Source organism: Neoarius graeffei, chromosome 12 (genome assembly GCF_027579695.1).
Source record: "Neoarius graeffei isolate fNeoGra1 chromosome 12, fNeoGra1.pri, whole genome shotgun sequence".
Taxonomy (NCBI): domain Eukaryota; kingdom Metazoa; phylum Chordata; class Actinopteri; order Siluriformes; family Ariidae; genus Neoarius; species Neoarius graeffei.
In genome coordinates this window covers 40,021,579-40,041,454 of record NC_083580.1, presented here as the reverse complement: position 1 = coordinate 40,041,454, position 19,876 = coordinate 40,021,579, and the positions used below count along the sequence as shown (strand labels likewise).

The 19,876-nt window shown below is 38.9% G+C and overlaps 2 protein-coding genes across 6 annotated transcripts in view; one reads left to right on the top strand and one right to left on the bottom strand.

The window, feature by feature from the left end:
- ppp2r2bb (protein phosphatase 2, regulatory subunit B, beta b) overlaps window positions 1-3,927 on the top strand; it is a 181,602-nt gene extending 177,675 nt beyond the window's left edge. For 2 of the 4 annotated variants that reach the window (XR_009655734.1, XR_009655733.1), the window contains one exon: window positions 3,069-3,153. Coding sequence is in view for 2 of the 4 variants with exons in the window: in XM_060935889.1 (XP_060791872.1) it covers window positions 3,069-3,348 (280 nt within the window). In the remaining 2 variants the exon portion in view is untranslated. Of the gene's footprint in view, window positions 1-3,068 lie in introns of all 4 variants that reach the window. The other 2 variants (XM_060935889.1, XM_060935891.1) reach the window with 1 other exon arrangement.
- Window positions 3,928-4,003: 76 nt separating this feature from the next.
- tcerg1b (transcription elongation regulator 1b (CA150)) overlaps window positions 4,004-19,876 on the bottom strand; it is a 56,493-nt gene continuing 40,620 nt past the window's right edge. For both annotated transcript variants that reach the window (XM_060935886.1, XM_060935887.1), the window contains exons 10-20: window positions 19,740-19,818; window positions 18,837-18,972; window positions 11,346-11,435; window positions 11,108-11,226; window positions 10,143-10,293; window positions 9,688-9,852; window positions 6,164-6,346; window positions 5,725-5,904; window positions 5,433-5,516; window positions 5,247-5,347; window positions 4,004-4,630 (exon numbers count right to left, since the gene is read on the bottom strand). In XM_060935886.1, the coding sequence (XP_060791869.1) occupies window positions 4,429-4,630; window positions 5,247-5,347; window positions 5,433-5,516; window positions 5,725-5,904; window positions 6,164-6,346; window positions 9,688-9,852; window positions 10,143-10,293; window positions 11,108-11,226; window positions 11,346-11,435; window positions 18,837-18,972; window positions 19,740-19,818 (1,490 nt within the window). In that variant the 3' untranslated portion in view covers window positions 4,004-4,428. The remainder of the gene's footprint in view (window positions 4,631-5,246; window positions 5,348-5,432; window positions 5,517-5,724; window positions 5,905-6,163; window positions 6,347-9,687; window positions 9,853-10,142; window positions 10,294-11,107; window positions 11,227-11,345; window positions 11,436-18,836; window positions 18,973-19,739; window positions 19,819-19,876) is intronic.

Sequence of the window (19,876 nt, the reverse complement as noted above, 5' to 3'; positions counted from 1 at the left end):
TCCTAGGGTTTCTTGGCTAAGTAAGTACAGCTGGCTAGCCACTCCTCTGCTGCACTGCTTTTGATCATGGACAATTTAGAGTAGTCAATTAGCCTAACTGCATGTCTTTGGACTGTGGGGGGAAAACTGGAACAGCCAAAGAAAACCCACACAGACACGTGGAGAACATGCAAACTTCACACAGGAAGGCCCCCGCCGGCCACTGGGCTCAAACTTGGAACCTTCTTGCTATGAGCCTGTGCTAACCACTGCACCACCTTGACACCCTCACTGATTTTGAATGGGTGAATGTTTTTGCAAAACAAAAGAAAGCCAACAAATAATGTTTTTGAGGCTTTGTTCAGAAGATCATCTGTGCTAAATTTCATTATTTATTGGAAAAAATGTGTGGCCTTGAAATTTAGTTTTTGATGAAATCTAATATGGCAGAAACTGATGTCATGGGATGTGCTGAACTCTGTATCATCCAAGTACCCCAGTGGTACTTCATGTTTGAAAATCGTAAATGTACATCCAAATTTTACCTGTTGGTGGCACTAACATTGGCAACATTGGTGTCACAAACAGTGTTCAAGGCACTAACATCAAACTTGATGAAAAGAATGGTCATGGGACTATCCCCACTCAGTGTGCTAAATTTCAAAATTTATGGGATAGTTCTAGGGGCTGCCATAGACAACCTAGTAAGAAGAAAATAAAGATGAATAAGGGAGAAACACAATGGGTGCTGGCACAGCTTCACTGCTTAGCTACAACAATCACTGGTGAATGCATTCAGGAGGCACTGTAGCTCTTTGCATAGCTCTTGAAAGCACACTTCATCACTATTCAGACTGGTGACTTACTGCAGGTGGAGCTAGATGAATATCAGGGAGGGTAGAGATTTGTTCCTCAAAAAGTGTGTGTTGAGTGTATACAGTAGCAGTCAAAAGTCTGAACACCTAATTCAGTAGTTTTTCTTTATTTTTATTGACACTTTCTCTTTACTTAGCTGAACGGTTCTTGACAATCTGGATTTCTACAAATGTAGTAATCCAGATTAAGACTATTTACTGCATTATTATTATTTACTGTTTGATCGTAAATGCATTAAAAAGGAAAGAAATTGCTTCCACCCAGAAGTCACCAAACTTTCAACTACCACTTGAAAACAAACATTCTATTGCTGTTGTTTTGCCCCGACATTGATGCAGTAGATTAAGGCCCAATGTTGTAGTAATGTAAATGAATTCATCAGCCAACCCAAAATAAAATTTACTGACAGATTTTTAGTGTACTCATTCAGGATGTAACTAAATATGAATGTTAATCAGATTGAAATAGGATTGAAAAATATGTTCCAGCAGTTCATCTGTCCCAATATCAGAGATTCTTGTTAATAAATCAGAAGAATGACTGGTTGAATTTATATGGAATTATCATCTTAACCAGCAGATGAACAACTTGGATGTTGGAACTGATCCAAACAGGGTTAATATCACAATAAGGGAAATGTCTGAATAGGTTTTCCTTCAGTAACTTCCTTCCCCTTTGGAGAAGGGAGACACATTTTTCTGCTTTTTCTGTCACTGCATGAGAAACAAGAGTGGTGCACATACATCTGATTTATTTATAATGACCCCACTCTGTACACTGGGGAGTATTTCTCTGCCAGAGTCTCGAAAAAAATATTCACTTTAGTTTTAAAAGTATGAATTTGCACATGTTCCTTACATTTTTTTTGTCATTCTTAAATGTCTTTGGTTATTAAGACTATCTTTCTGGAAAATCATAGATGTTATAATGAAATGCCAGTTATGTAAATGAAAAATAAATCAGAAGAATGACTGGTTGAATTTATATGGACAAGAAGCAGCAGCACACCCTCTCAGATTTATATTACATGCTGATAGCATGTCCAGGACACTTTTCCAATCTTTCTGGACTCTAGAAAATCCAAAACCTAAAGTATGGCTCATTCACGCACTTGTCATAACCACTTTATTCTGGTCAAGGTTTCAGTTGTTGAACGGAATACTCCCTGGACGGGACACCAGTCCATCACAGGGCACCGTGCATGCGTGCACACACCCATACATAAATTAACCCCATCATAGTCAATCCACTTACTGGCATTTTTTTGGGAGGAAACCCACATGAACACAGGGAAAACGTGCACAGATCCAAGCTCAGGATCAAACCAGGGACTGAAGACCTATGTTTTGGCAATGCTGCCCGCTGCACTATTGAGCCACCCTAAAGTAAATCTGAGAAAATAGTTGATGGCTAATTTCATCAACTATAAACTTTTCCCTGATTTGGGAAAGGCTTTGCTTTGAAACAGTGGGCTTGATTACTCATTCAATTAAGACAGAAGAAAGAAAGCTTGCCACAAAGATCCACAGGGCATTTAGTTCAAGAGGTGAATAAGGTTATGTTCTGGGTTAAGAGTTTTACACACGCACGCATTCGCGCACACAGTACAGGTGATCAAGGACACCAAGCACATCACAAAGTGTCTCAGAGGCTGTTGGTCAGAAACGTGAGGGAGCTTCCACATTTTAATGAGTCTCCCAATATGCACATTCACACAAAAACTCAGGAGCTTTTCTAGGATATGAAGGCAAAGAGGATTTAAGAAGAGGAGGAGGAACAATTTTATCACATGTACACTTAAGCACAGTGAAATTCCTCTCTGCATTTAACCCATATGAAGCAGTGAAAACACACACACCCAGAGCAGTGGGCAACCATGTTACAGTGCCCAGGGAGAAGTTGGGGATTAGGTGCCTTGCTGAAGGGCACTTCAGGCCACCCCATATTAACCTAACCACATCTTTGAACTGTAGGGGAAACCCACACAGACACGGGAAGAACATGCAAACTCCACACAGAAAGGCCCAAAATTTCTTGTGTAAATGTGTCTGCAAAATAATTACAAATAAATGATCATATCCAGCTTGAGAAATGAAGCCCATTATATAGCTAATAATTTGAAAATTAAAACGGTAATCATTTAAACCACCTTTATGTTATGACGTACATATTTGAAGATCTGTTATCAATCAGTCCAATTCTTTCTCACTCAGTGTCCTGATGACTGGAGCCTACAATAACTTCTTCCGCATGTTCGATCGTGACACCAAGCGTGATGTCACACTGGAGGCATCCAGGGAAAACAGCAAACCTCGAGCCATCCTTAAGCCACGCAAGGTGTGTGTAGGTGGCAAGCGGCGTAAAGACGAAATCAGCGTAGACAGCCTAGACTTCAGTAAGAAGATTCTTCACACAGCCTGGCACCCGTCAGAGAACATCATTGCCGTGGCCGCCACCAACAACCTCTATATTTTCCAGGACAAGATCAACTAGCATGTAGCACTCAAATCCTCCACCACAATGACCATATCTGATCCTCAAGGAAATCTGCAGATTTGCTGGCTCTGGATTCAAAGGAAAACGCTTGGTTGAGCTTTTTGTTGTGCAAATAGTACCCAACATACTGAAATACATGAATCATTCCTTTCAGGTTGCCAGACTGCAAAGATAACTGATGCCATCTCCATTGTTATTTTTCTCTCCCATTGTTCTCCTGCACTGTAGTTCAATATGGACAGCAATAAAATGGACATTCAATTCTACTACAAAATCAGAACTGACTGCTCTCAGCCCCAGGTGTCTGACAAATTCATAAGATGTTGCTTAATGTTGCCAGGGTGCAGTTACCTCTTTTCTTCAACTTTTCAACAACTCACCCTTTGACTTCATGGAGACAGATGTATAATTTTGACACAGGACTACGATTTGGATAGTGCATCACCACTTTGGTTTAAGATGGAATAAAAAATAAATAAATAAATAAAAGTAGCAATTCACTGATTTTGTTCTAATTTTCTAAATAAACTCTGAAAAGGATAAAAATCAAGAGGAACCCAATTTTCTTTTCTGAGGTCATGGCTTCTTTACCCATGTGCTTGAGAAACACTCATGTATGTGTTTAAAAAGAAAATGGAAAAAAAAAAAGAAACCGCCTGAGGCTGCATTTATTTCCAGTCACCACTTACAGAAACAGCAATATCATAAGCAAACCACTTTAAGAAACATGAAACTTCTGCACCATTTACAGAGTGGTACATAATTAATGAAAATGAACACTGCACTGGCTTAGACACTTGCGTCCCTGCTATTTTAACTGTGTCTGACTAAAAATATGTATTCTGGGTCATGAAGAGACGAGTGCTGCTGTACCAAGCATGGCTGTGTCTACAAACTGATTTGCCTGACCCTGCTTCACAGCCAGAGATCACTGATTAATGTGAACATTGAAGTTGTCCTCGCCAATACCCCAGCAGCCAGTACACGGTTTGATTAAATACACACATGTTCTGGGTAATCACTGTGCTCAGTGCAGGATAAATGCTGAGTGTTCAGTTCACAGAGGTCGAGCTTTCCTCACTTGGTAGAGCGTCTCGTTGGCTCCGATGCTGTTGGGGGAGGTGGGGGTCCTCGACGGTCCAGATCCTCTATATAAAACATGGTGAGCTTTCGTCGCTCCTCAGGGACACACTCAAGGACTAGATAACGTTTGTCATTCTGTAGGATCTTCTCAATGTCCTTCAAGTGCTGGTCCGACTCATGGATCAGTCTTCGGGATCTAAGCAAGAAAGCACAAAGTGCTTAGTTCACTACTGTTTAGAATTTGTTTTTTTAACTGCAGAGAAAGGGAAAAAAAAAACCTGATGTTTTTGAATGAATTTCACACAATGACAAACTTTAAAGTAATAATAAAAAAATGCTTGGCTGTCTGAGAAAACCCAGTAGATGTCACTGCAGATGAATTCTGGCAAACAGCCAGAACTGATGACCTGAACCTTTCTAGACAGATGTCCTTTTCAAACACTGAACGTCACTGAACAAGTTGGTGGATAACTATAAGCTGTATTGAAATGGACATAACATTCAGTTTGAAATCAGATACCATCACAATGTCTACAAAGCTCCTACAGCACAATCAGAAAGCAATATTTAAATGCAATTTTCTCCCTTTTCACTTTTGGGAGTAACTAGACTTTAAAATCCTAGAACTGTACTACTAGTTGGGGAATTAAATGAGAGCATTTCAGTTCAGGAAAATCTGCAGTTTTCAGAAATAGAAAACGTCAGAATTTCATCATGTGAGACAACCAGACTTCTACAAGCAAGTTCTGTTTGTTGTTTGCACTCATTAATAGTGGTCTTGAAAATGGAGAATAAAAGTAAAGTTACATTACCTATATGTAATGAACTTTGTCTCTTTTAGAAGCGTTCTGAAGTCAGCTTTGGCTGTGATGTACTTGTCTTTTATGTAGTCTTCAAATTCCCTCTGTCTTTTCTGTAAAGAAAAATTAATGAGTTTAACATTTCTTATGAAAAAAAGGGCATGCTTTTACACTATGTAATGCATCAGACTCACTCACCCGATCACTGCTGGAGAACTTGATGCACCGAGGATCATCTTTAATGACCTTCTTTACTTCCTTCCATGTGGTGGTCAGTGTGATCTGCAACACAAAGAAAATTGCCTATCAATATGACCAGCACTTATTCACCAGTCAGAACCTGAGCACCACCTACAGGCAAATGAATGCAGTCGGGAAACAATATAATAAAATATATAATCAAGGTTACATAAACATTTTCCACAAATGTCTTTAAGCATTATTCTGTTAAAGGCTGTTTAGTCTGCAAGAAGTGGGAAAATCCCCTCACCATGGTGGTCTCATCCAACAGCTGCCTGAACTGCTCTTTTTTTCTTTTAGTGAGTACTTCCACATGCTCTTCAAACAACTTCTCCTTCTCATGGCGCTCCAACAGGGCGGCAGATTCCCAGCGATGATCTTTGCGCAGAATGCGCCTTGTATCTGACCAGGAGACATCAGTCGACTTCACCTATTCAAGAGAATACACGTTCACAGTCAGAATAAACACAATGGGAGGTGCTGAGAAAAGGAAGTACATTCTTAAGTAATCACATTCTTGCATTTAACTGTTAATCATTTTCATCGGTAAATATTTTTTGTGGGTTTTCCCCACTCATTTGTTACATTTTGCAATGCAATTTATGCTGTGATCTGGACTGTCTTAAATGCAATATATAAAGTTGCCATTATTATTAATAGCACAAAAACACATGCACAAATATACTGACCATATCAGACATCAGAGCTTTGAAGCTTTGGATAGCTTCCTCACGCTTGTGCTGCTCTCTCTCTCGGTCGATCTCTTTGGTTTGCTCAGATCGGGCTTTTTGCACTTCACGCTCTCGCTCACGCAGACTTGCCTCGATACGGGCCTGGCGCTCCAGTTCCTTCTCCTTTTCAGCATCCACACTCTGCAGAAAGGCAAGGACAGCCAGGTCACATACACGTGCACGTGCACACACACAAAACTACAGTGTAATGAATCCTAATTACTTTGTGTATCATTTATTAGTAAGTCCAAGATTACGGAGGGCAAAACTTTACACATATGTACACACTGAGCTAGGTAAATGACTGCATGCCTAATGTCAGAATAGTTTGGCTAATTATCAACAAAATAGATAAATGTATTTATTTCATCCACATTTCACTGGATATGAGCAATCGCGCACTCTGATTAGCTACTCTACTACTAGGCTATCAGCTAATATACCATGAGTAGAGAAAAACAAAATGGCGGAGTGTGTCGCTGAACCAACTAAGGATGAAATAAAAACTACTCGGAACCCCAGCCCCCCAAAAAAGCAACAAAATATAGAATAAAAGTATTTGATGGTAAGAACTTTTTTTTTTCCAAGAATTATTATAATAGCGTGGGCGGCATGGTGGTTAGCACTGTCGCCTCACAGCAAGAAGGTCCTGGGTTCGAGCCCAGTGGCTGACAGGGGCCTTTCTGTGTGGAGTTTGCATGCTGTCCCCGAGTCCGCATGGGTTTCCTCCAGGTGCTCCGGTTTCCCCCACAGTCCAAAGGCATGCACGTTAGGCTAATTGGTGGCTCTAAATTGACCGTAGGTGTGAGCGGTTGTCTGTGTCAGCCCTGTGATGACCTGGCGACTTGTCCAGGGTGTACCCTGCCTCTTGCCCAAAGTCAGCTGGGATAGGCTCCAGCTTGCCTGCGACCCTGTAGGACAGGATAAGCGGCTACAGAATCTGGATGGATGGATATTATAATAGCATTTTTCACAAATTGCTACCGTCATGTTACCGGTTTGTTTACATTTTAAGCGGAAATGATTTTGGACATTTTGTATCAAGTTTTTATTTATCGAATTTGCAAAAAATAAAAATGATGTTTCTCAAAATCCAGTGAAGATGGATATAATTAAACCATTATTCCACTCAATCTCATCAAGCATAACTTATAGCCTACTCAGCACTACGCGCCTTGTCAGCCATCAGCTCACGTACGGCTAAATTTCATGGAATGATTATTAAATGTCACCAGAGTAGTAATAAAGCAAGTAGATAAAATATGAAAACAGTTTGTGATTTAACCCACTGTCAAATAAACACATCATTGAGACTTGGGCACCCAGAACCCTGTCCTGGGTTCACCAGTTTTGCTTCCTTAGACAAGTTTTGGGCAGGTACTAACCACTGCATACGAGGAACACCCCACAAGACCTGTCATCTTGGAGATGCTCTGATGTTTATCTAGCTGTCACAATTTGACCCATGTCAAAGTCGCTCAGATCAACTTTGAGAACTGATGATTCATTTATGCCTAATATCCCAACCCTTGACGGCTGCCATCGTAACAGTATAATCAAAATGTTTTTCACCTCACCTGTCAGTGGTTTTAATGCTACAGCTGATCAGTACATTATGCACACCCCCATCCACTTTATTAGTAACACCTGCACGTTCTTGCAGTAATCTGATCAGCCAACAAAAGTTCTTGCAGACACAGGTCAAAAGCTTCAGTTAATGAAGATTTAAAATAAATAAATAAACCCCCACACCTCTGATCATGGCATGGATATTGATAACAGATGGACTGTTGAATATTTCAGAAACTGATCTCCTAGGAATTCCACACAGAATGGTGCGAAAAAAATTGAGTGGGCAACTGTTCTGTGGGTGGAAACACCTTGCCGATGAGAAAGGTCGGAGGAAAATGGCCAGATTGATTTCAGCTGCCAGGAAGGAGTGAGCTTTGGTTTCAGACCTTTCGTGGCTCATCTCTGCGTTTCTTTGTAAATTCCAATCTGGCCTTCCAATTCTTACTGCTGATGAGTGTTTTACATCTTGTGGCATGGCCTCTATATTTCTGCTCTCAAAGTCTTCTTCAAACACTGGATTGTGATACCTTCAGCCCTGCCCTGTGGAGGTGGTGGTTGATGTCACCAACTTATTTTTGGGTTTTTCTTCATAGCTCTCCCAATGTTTCTCATCAAATGCTGTTTTCCTTTGCCAACCTGTTCCATGTCTGGCTGGTAGTATATCAGTAGGTTTTTTTTGTTTGTTTCTTTTAAAAATTCAGGACATTCCAAACATTACCCAATTTTTTTTTCCCAGCTTCAACATGGTTTGCTTTTCTCCCACAGACAGCTCTCTGGTCTTCGTGTTAGTTTATCCTTTTTAACAATAAATGCAGTCTTCACAGGCGAACCAAGGGCTCAAACCAAAAGACAACATTCAAGGATATTAATTGTTTAAACAATCAAACTAACAGGAGATATCTGGGCACCAAGAAACATTTCAGTCACATGTTCCAATATTTCTGATCATGTGAAAAGTGGGTGGGTTCAAACAAAACGTGCCATGTTCCAAGTTATTTAACACATCTAGATGTAAATATCAGGAAATGAAAGCTGACATTGAGCTCTCTCATTGATTATCGGAGCTCAAACCCAAACATCTTCAATGTATAGCAAAAACAAAAGGCTTAGCTTTGCCATTCCAATACATTTGGAGGCAACTGTATATGTTATTGCTGGACCATATTCTTTCAATACGAGGCTCCTGATACAATATTCTATTGAACAATACTTTCAACAGGCTGCATAATAAAAAATAAGCAATTCATTATAAAATAAACACTTGTTACATGAGGTTTAAAGCATTTAAACTTAAATCAAGTCTGCACTCCGTCCTCTTTATCTCAACCGAGAAGAGGGTTAAAAAAAAAATCAATCAATCAATCAATCAATCAATCAATCAATCAATCAATCAATCAATCAATCAATCAATCAATCAATCAATCAATCAATCGGCCTTCACAGTCTGGATTGTAGGAGCTTCCCAGTATATTGTGATACTTGATGGCCAGTGAATGGTGCTAAGAAAGAGTGTGCTGAATCCACCACAGACCAGTGTATTCAGATAGCCTTTCCCTGACGATTCACTTTGGGTTAAAGAAATCACTACAACGATTGAGAAGTCCATGTCCAGTAATAGAGAACACAAAATTCAAAAGACATTTTGTTACATTCAAATGCAGCACTTTTGTTTCATTATATAATGCTAAATGTCAATGGATAATGCAAATACTGTGATTGTCAATTACTGTACTTTTATAATGCTGAATGTTTTAATAAACTGAAAACAGAAACCCAAAGCGTATTCAGGCAATGCTTATTGCTGTTGCATCAAAAATATATAATGCTGATACACTACCATATCAAATTAGGTTTCTGTGTACATATAAATACACAATAGTCAGAGAACATTAAACTAAAATTTCCCATACCTTTGCTTGTTTCTCCACATATTGTCTGTAGAGCTCCTCTCGAGCTGCAGAGCTCTCTACAGCTTTGTAGCGCTGATCAGTCTCCAGCTTATCCTTTACTTTGCTCCAGCGCTGCTGGATGTCCACGTGGTGGTCCGACAGCAAGTCAAAAAAATCCTGCTTCACCTACAAACAGAGAGGAAGGAAATTGGTCGGGGATGAAGTATTGAAATCTGGATTCATTGAAACTCAATATTACATTTATTTAATCTAATTTCCTGGGTACTCTGAGGATCCCAGTGACTGTCAGTGTGCATCTGAAATCTTTTAAAATTTAGCCATGACTATGCCTTGCTTTAGTTACCTTTTTAAAAGCTATATGTACTGTTATACACTTTACAGAATACCTCAAATGATCCTTATGCAATTATTTGAATTTACTGTCAACCTACCTTTTAAATCCTAGCTAGATTTACCTTTTCTCCTTTGTTTTTGGATTCTTCCTTCTCTCTCTTCCTAAAGGCGGTCATGAATTCTGTGAACATAGCCTCTCTGTCCTTCATCTTATCAATGGCCTTGAAACGAGGATCCTTTCCATGTTTAGAAGCAAACTCACTGAATGTGGTCCTAAATAGTAAAATTGCAAAAGACTTTAGTGAATACAAGTGCAAAATGTATTAATCCTTTTGTTCAAAAAATGTATTTCACTTTCTTTTGTTTACAGGAACAAACAAAAATGGATAAATTTTCATTTAAGAGACATTTGTCATAACTTCAGATGGGTCACTATCTGGAAAAAAAGATCGGTAAAAACCACCGATGGTGCATTTTTCAGCAACAGGATAAAGGATCGCTGGTTAAATTAACATGAGCCTGCTTGGTCCCCCTTTGCTGCTATAACAACCTCCATTTTTCTGAGAAATCAATACTGGAGCATGGCTGTAGGGATTTGTGCGCATTCAGCCACAAGAGGATTCACGAGGCCATACACTGCTGTTGGGTGAGGAGGTCTGTCAAGAAGTTGCCATTCTAATTCATTTCAAAGGCAGTCCGTGGGGTTGAGGGCTCTGTCTGGGCCACTCGAGTTCCTCCACACAAACCTCAGCAAACCATGTCTTCATAGACCTCACTGTCAGCACAGGGGAACTGTTATGCTGGAACAGGTTTGGGCCTCCAAAGGAAAATCTTCATGATATTGCAAACAAGACATCTTACATAGTTCTGTGCTGACAACCGTTTGGGGAAGGCACATATATGGGTGTGATGGGCAGGTGTCCACATACTTTTGGCCATATAGCATATACTCAAAGTAATAAGTCACTGTGTAATGGATCTGTTAATTTACAACGGGAATATGAAAACCTGACATGTAGAACAGACATCTATAAAAACGATACAGTAACAAGCTCAAATGTTCACAAAGCAAAACCTTCCAACAAACCTAACATTAAGTCTGGCATCCTCCATCATTTTCCTAAAATCATCTTTCGCTTGCATGAGCTTGTTTTTCTTCTCTTTTCTCTCCTCTTCAGCCCGAGTCTTCACAAACTGATCAAACACCTGTAGATACAAATGGGAATTCTTATTTTAGAAACAGCATCTGAATAAATTGTACTATGGCTCAAAAATAGGTTCCTTTTCAACTCTGCTTTTAATAGTAGGTACAAAGTATTCATGACCTGCTTCCTCTCTTTGGGATTAAGAAGTAAATAGCGTGGATCAAACACTATCTTGTGCAACTCTTTGTCCCATGTGGAAAAGGCTGAAACCTGTTGGTATGGAATATGATTACAGGTTAACAAAATATAATGTTGGGGGGGGGGTTAAAAAAAAAAAAAGTCACGTATAAAAAAACCTTAATGCTGCAGATAATCTATTTAGTTACTCATCTGCTTAATTTACTGTCTAGTAGCTAGGTGTCCATCAGTAAAAAGACATTGTACTTTGGTACAATGAGAACTAATTTTTACTGTGAAATATGTATGGCAATTACAGAGAATGAAAATATTAAAGCAATTTACTCTTTAAAAATAATCTGCTGCCCCTGTGGGTCTTGCATTCTTTCTTCCCTTTCTTATATCCTTCCATTACATAGTCTTATGTGCCCTAGTCTACTAATCAGTTTAATCATTCAACTAAAAATACTGATAACTTCCATTTTAGTAAATCATATGGCATATGATTATGGCACGTCGCATTACAAGCTGGAATTAAAATGGATTTTTGGTGGGTTAGCACCATTTGATTTACACAACATATCTACCACTTTAAAGGTGCAAACCCCCCCCCTCCAGAAATCCGGAGTGTACATAGGTATTCACCCCAGTCTGCATGAAACCCCTAAAGAGCTGGTCCAACCAATTAACTTCAGAAGTCACAGAAGCTGATTAAGGTCCACCTGTGTGCAAAGTGTCACATGATGTCTGTATAAATCCACCCGTTCTGGAAGGACCCTGACCATGCAACACTAATAAACAAGCAACATGAAAATCAAGCACGCCAAACACGTCAGAGACAAAAATTTGTGGAGAAATATAGATCAGGGTTGGGCTATTACAAAAAAAAAAAAAATCCCCAAACTTGAATATCCCACAGAGCACCATCAAATCCATTATAGCAAAATGGAAAGAATATGGCACCACTACAAACCTGACAAGAGAAGGCCGCCCACCAAAACTCACAGACAAGGAGAGTATTAATCAGAGATGCAACAAAAGACACCAAAGAGAACACTGAAGGAGCTGCAAAGAACCACAGCAGAGATGGGAGTATCGGTCCATAGGGCACAGAGCAGGGCTTTATGGAAGAGTGACCAGACAAAAGCCAATGCTTCAAGAAAAAGAAAAAACATATGGAGTTTACCCAACATGTGGCAGACTCCCCAAACACATGGAAGATGATTCTCTGCTCAGATGAAACTAAAATTGAACTTTTTGGCCATCACGGCAAACGCCATGTGTGGCACAGACCCAACACTTCCCATCACCCTGAGAACACCATTCCTACAGTGAAGCATGGTGGTGGCAGCATCAATGCTGTGGGGATGTTTGTCATCTGCAGGGACAGGAAAGTTGGTCAGGATTTAAGGAAAGATAGATGGCACTAAATACAGGGCAATTCTGGAGGAAAAACTGTTTGGGTCAGCCAGAGGTTTGAGGCTGGGATGAAGGTTCAAGTTCCAGCAGGACAATGACCCTAAACATACTGCTAAAGCTACCCTGGACTGGTTTAAAGGGAAACATTTAAATGTCTTGGAATAGCCTAGTCAAAGCCCAGACCTCAATCCAATTGAGAATCTGTGGCATAACTTGAATATTGCTGTACATCAACGCAACCCATCTAACTTGGAGTTGGAGCAGTTTTGCCTTGAGGAATGGGCAAAAATCTCAGTGGCTAGATGTGCTAAGCTAATAGACATATATCCCAAGAGACTTGCAGCTGTAATTGCAGCAAAAGGTGGCTCTACAAAGTATTGACTTTGGGAGGGGTGAATACCTATGCACACTCCAGATTTGTTTTTTTCATCTTATTTTTTTTTTATTGTGACACAAACAATTTGCACCTTTAAAGTTGTAGGCATGCTGTGTAAATCAAATGGTGCTAATCCCCCCCAAAATCCATTTTAATTCCAGCTTGTAACGCGACAAAACACCAAGGGGGATGAATACTTTTGCAAGACACTGCATGTCTACTGAATGGGAGGCAATAGAGAGTCACAACATCCATGTTTTCTGTAGTCAATGTTTCAAAAGGAGCAGTGAAAAAAAAAATCCCATTCTGATACACTTAAATTTGATGTTGCAATACAGCAAAAATGAGAAATCACTAGGGTGTACATAATGTTCTGGAGGCACTGTATATGCCAACTGCTTCTGCACATTTCTGAATTTGATACACAATGAAAACTGAAGGTGAATCCAATGCTTTATAGTACACTTAAAAATGAGAGGGGCAGAATTTGCTCCTTGTAAACAGGCTGACAAAAATGAACAATTTCAGGGCTGCACAATAATGTTGGTGCCGATATTTCTGTAGGCAGTTATTTGCTGGTTTAATGTTAAAATCTGTCCAAAAATTACACACTGATATCCAGAAGAATACACATGCATAAAAGATTTTTACTGCCAGTTAAACCTGCTGCATTTTGGTAAGCTGGCATACAGGCAGGCAACAAAGTGAAGGAAAAACAGTGTTAGCAAGGGTGTTGGGCAACCAAAAGCTACCAGAACAACTCAATGTCCTTTGACACCTGGAACTCTATTGGAGAGAAGATTATTCTGCAAGAGACATTCCCTCAATTGAAGATTTGACGATAGCAGTGGCAGGGCTCAACATTAACTTTTTAATTCACTTGTCCAGTCAGACAAGCAGCAAGATGTTTCACTTGTCTTGACCATAACCATTTTATTGCTATTTATTTATTAGTTCAATGAAGGGAAAGTGGTTAAAGTTTATTAAAAAGCAGGTATAGTTATGAAAATCATTACGCTTTAGTGATTTTTAATTTTTCAATAAAAAAGTCAAACTTTAACGAAACAATAAACTATCCAATGCCCCATTATGGTGCATGTGCTGTTATAACCCATTACCTGATATGCAATTTTAAAAGTCAGACTCACCCAAATTCAAAGTTTCTGGAGGAAGTTAAATCTTGATTAAGCCAGTAAAACTTGAAGTATAAATTAATTTAAAGAAATGAAATTGAAAGAAAACAAGCTGGACATGATAAGGGTGACAGAAGCACATTGTGAATGAAAAACTGCAAACGAGTTCGCACTGTCGTAAAATTCCCACCAAATATTTTACGATAAATGTGTACCAAACAAAAGAAAAATACAATAAATGTCTGAATGAAATGAAGATTCACCACAGATATTTATTTTATTGCGGTATTTGATCGCCACTTCTCCGAGTTCAATGAATTCAGAGTCTAATAATCTATAATTAGGTATAAATATATAAATCGTATAAATATTACGATTTTTTTTTAAAAACACACACACAACCATACATGTCAAGTTACACGGATTCCCCGTATTTTGTATGGGAAAATAAATTTTTTTGGCTAATACGGCGTATACTGATTTTCACATGGGAAAATTACGTTTTATATCAGAGATTTTTTCTGTTACTCCAAGAATTTTCTTAGCATCCACCATTTATTTTTTTAAAACCGGCATGCCCAATGAAACAGAACTATTTTCGATTTATGTGGTTTTATAGTTGCACGTAGTTTTCTCGGTCATTTAAATACAGTACATCGGCTCGGACTGCCCAGACTTCTGTGACGGCTGCAGAAGTTACGTTCTGCCAATTTCTCATGGAACACAACATCCCCCCGACTGTGGCAGACCATTTCTCGCAGCTAGCAAAAAAACAAACAAACAAACAAACAAACAAACAAACAAACAAACAAACAAAAAAAAGTTTCCTGATTCAAAGACCGCACAGGTAAGCAATTTTTTTTGTTTGTTTGTTCTGTTTGCATGTAGGAAAGCTTTTTCCATCATCATGATAATTTAGGGAGGCGATACTGGAGTCACCATTTATACAATGGCAACTGTAGTTACCCAGCAATTTCTGGTTTCGCTTCCCTAAGCATTTTAACTGCTGATAGACATTATATGTAGACACAGATGACCAACACCTGTTACTACCATCAGTCGTCAGTAAATTTTAAACTTTAAAACAGTAAACTTTGATTTGGGTTGGATTCCAACTTTACAATGTTTACTTTTTTAGTTTCCTTTTAAAGAAAATTTTGCTCTGGAAATTTTTTTTTTCATTTTGAACAACTAACTCTACCTTATTCTAGTATTAGAAAACAACAGATTTCTCTGGTGAATGTTTAATACTTTAAGTTTGATTCATTTGAATTATAAATTTCAATTTGAATCATGAGGAATTAGTATTATGTGCAATTTGAATTATGAAGTATTAGAATTTGAATTAAGTGTTGTTTGTGACAAAGTTTTATTTTCTTTTTCAATGTTGACAAACAATTTGTTACAATTTCCCTCTCAGATGGCCTCAGCATGTCCCATTGTAGCCTCGATTTTTCAAAGGCTTCACACAGCAGAAGGGGGGCGAACCCCTCGCCATGGTGAGCGCCCTCATACTGAATTTTTCTAGAAAAACCCCTGGCAATGGTGGCAAAGACGGTTGGTAACCTGTCTCTAAAATGTGTAGTAGGGGATGGAAGCAATTTAACACCATCTACATGTTTGTCATGCTCTTATTTTCTTTTATTGACCAGGAAAATAATAGATGTACATTGGGGAAAGGTCTTCAATGTAAAAACTGTTCTGGGGGTTGCCAGGTTTCCAATGCTGAAACAACGTTTTACTGCTTTGCTGTGCCTCCCATATAGCAGTGCAGATAGTGAGAGGGCTTTTTCATTGGTTAGGAAAATTCATACGGAGTACAGAAAAAATATGGCTGCAGATACATTAACTGCATATCTGCAAATTAAAATGAACTGTGATGAGGAGCTCCAACTGCTACCCAAGCAGTGATGATATAGTTAGTGCCAAATCTGCAACATCTTTGTACAATAAAGAACATTCCAAAAAGGAATAAAGATTTAAATTCTTGTTATAAATTACTGGGAAGATTTCCAGTTTAACTTCATAATTTATTAATATTTTCACTTATCCTTGTTTACATAATATACTTGATGTGGTTCAGTCATCTTTAGTTGGATCCAACACTGCTTGTGGTGTCAACACTTTTACTAACCTTCATTTACTGTTTGACATGATTATATATAATTTATTACATGTAACCTACTATTTTAATTAACATACCTACTTAGTACTGCTGTTATATTTCAAGTAATTTTCTTTGGTGGAATGTAATATTGTAGGTGATGTCAACAATTGTCAAATAGAACTTTGTGTAATTTTTATGAACTATTTAATATTAATATATTTTATTTGCAAAATTTACATAAATAATTCTGGTATTACTGATACAATGTATATTAAATAATTAAGTTTATAGTTCAGTCAGTCAGTCAGTCAGTCAGTCAGTCAGTCAGTCATTCTCTTTAGTAGATAACTGTTTACTTGACTGTACATATAGTCCTTTTTAATTCAGTTGTTTTCTCTGGGATCTAAAATGTATTTTTATTCAGTACATGCTTATCTGATCCCTTTAATTTGATGCAGTGTGATAAATATGCCTATTACAATAGGAGTGTATAATGTGGAATAAAACAATCGGTGCTTTGGATTATATATTGGAATTTTTTCTCGTGTATAAGGGCTCATGGGTGTATGTAAGGGAAAAGTACAGATTTTGTAAGGGCACGGGTAACTAAAGGTTGACATGTATGCAGTACTCGGCTTCCCTAGAATTTAGTAAATAACATGGCCAGATCACTGAGGTGATCAAACTAGTTTTGTTGGAACTGTATTGATGTAACACTGAAATAATTACTATAAAAATGGTGAATTTCAACAATTCCTAAAAGATGTGATCCCTAAAAGATATAAAAGCACAAGGTGTGATTACTATATTGCCTGGGGTGGATATCTGTAATACTCAAGTAAGTTTCTCTCGTCTGTAAATCAAATTAGATCGGCCTATATGTAGAAAACGTGACAAAATATGTAGACAACCTGTACTATTTATGAAAACAGATTATGACTAACATTTAACTCATATTTTATATTCTATTGCAACTTTAAGCAAGTCTTCAAGGAGTATGGCCTTCTTATGTAGCCTGGGCAGCTAGCGCAAATAATATGCACATGAACACATGACACTGTTAAACTCGCCTCAACATGTCTCTTACAATCGTTTACTTCACCATGGGCAATGCTAAAAAGTCACTAAAGTCATTGTTACAAACAAACAGTACAGCGCACAACACCGGCATTATTTTTTTACCCCATTAGGCAAGGGTAAACGCTCGTGTAGTCTGAGGTGAAGTGGGTTTTGTATTTTGTTATTTTGGGTATTCTGCCATGATGCTCCTGGATACACTGAACTGATGGACTCTCGGTCTGGGAAAGAAGACGTAAAGCCCACCCACACAGAACATCGATTGGTCTACTTAGCAAGACAGAGCCATCAGGATGCGCATTCTTTCTCTTGCGCGCGCTTGCTTGCTCTAGATTCCGGGATACTGTATCTAATTTGCAGGAATCAGGGAGCCGCTATCAATATGCGATAGACTGACGGAACTTCCAGGAGAGTCGGGAATAATTCAATTTGTCCCATCAGACAAGCAGATGCAGATTTGACTTGCCTGGACCAAACAATTATTTGTCAGACAGTCGGGAGACCATTAATGTCAAGCCCTGAGTGGAGAGGGCTGTCTAACATCTTGGGGCAAAATTCAGTGGGTGTAAAGGCAATAGCACACAATCTGCATCCTTTTCAAACTCCTCACACCATTCAGTGAGCATTCACACCCTACGGATAGGAACACTCCTATTAAAGACCACATCCATCAGGAGAAAAAAAAAAAAATGTTTCATTGTAGGATAAAACTTATTGGTCAGAATAACACTATTGATTTGCAGTGACTCTTCCCTCAAATTGGACAAATAAACCAAAACATGGCAGCAAAAAGTCCCCACCACATAACAGAACCACCAGATGCCCCCTCACATCAGGGGGTGGCTTTCAGGTCTGTATTGTGCCCTTGGTGTACTCCTCCACTCATTGAATACAGTGCCCCAGAGCTTGGTTGGATGTTGAATGCATAATTGCACATGCAGTACACTTGTCTGGAAGCATTCATTTTGCAGTTACTATGCTCCTTATTACGCTTACTCATTCATGTTTTTCCTTTTATTTGTCACCTATCTGTAATGGCTTTCATCTGTCCATTATATGGCTACTTTTTAAATATCGGCCCAGCATTTTTCTATTGATGCATCCCTAGTTCATATCCAAATGATACTATTTCAATTACAACTGAAAAAGAGCAGCTCTAGAAAATGCAAATACATAAACTGCCTAGAACAATCAATACAACATTTACTCAAATAGGAGAGACAGATTACTTGAAGCAATAAAGAAAACACCAAACAAGAGAAATATGAAGAAAGAGGACAGGAAGGAGAATAAACTGAAGATTGTACCTTGGTGGGTTTCCATTCAGATTTATGTGTCTAACATTACAGAGCTGGTTAGAGTATTGCGTTGAAGTGTTTTACCCCTCTCTCCAGCAGCATGTCCTTGAACTGATTGAGCCGGGCCTCCAGGGGTACAACTGCCCGATCCCGAGCTGCCTTCAACTCGGCCTCCACGGCCGCCTCTTTCTCAGCATCATTTTCTTTCACCTCCTCTTTCCTGCAGGGGGAAACAGCAACATGAGAAGTAATCAGGGAAAATGGCTGATAAATGTGTGATATTTCACATTCTGAGGAAAGAGACACATCCTAGACTGATTATAATTACCATCCTTTGACCATTCCTTTATAATCTGAAAAGATTGTATGGTCTTGACCAGGACAACAATTAGGCCTAATTTTTGTTCCCTCCCTTACCATTACTTCTGAATTCTTATTATTCAAAACAAGTAGAAAAATCAGGGTTCAAATGAGGGCGTTTCGATTGCTTCACTGGGGTTTTCCTAATGCAGGCTAGAGAGAGGTCAAGCAAGGTGGGTTACCTTGGAGGCCCATGTTGGCATCGCCAGAGCTTAGAAGCGTTCCCTGAAAAATAGTCCCCAGTGCAACACGACCACTGTTTGGGGTCAGGGAGAAGCAGGCTTGAAGGGCACTGATGGGAAACAGTGACTGATTTGACTTGGTAAATCTGGACAATACGAGGTCACCACTCATTACAGACCCGAGTACAGATTATGAAAGTTAAAATAGATCAGCATTGGGTGCATTTCGACAGACACAAAAAAAAGTCTCCAATGTAAAATCTAAAATAAAGGTCCAATTAACAATTAGTTTATTACGGATACATGTACGTTCAGAATCCTTTTAATGAGTAAACTGTGGTTATTCTTCATGCTCTTAGTTCAACACATAGCAGAAGCTAAGTGTCCTTCAGTATTGTTTAACTGGTCCCCTGCTGTCTCTATATGAAAGAGGACTTTTACTTACTTCCTCTTCTTAGCCTTAGAAGGCTCATCTTGTGTTTCATCTGTGCTGGCTTCAGGGTCCTCTTTGGCGATGACTGTGGCTAAAATAAAATGGTTGCACTACTTCATTTACAACCCGTGTTTGAATCCGCACTTAGA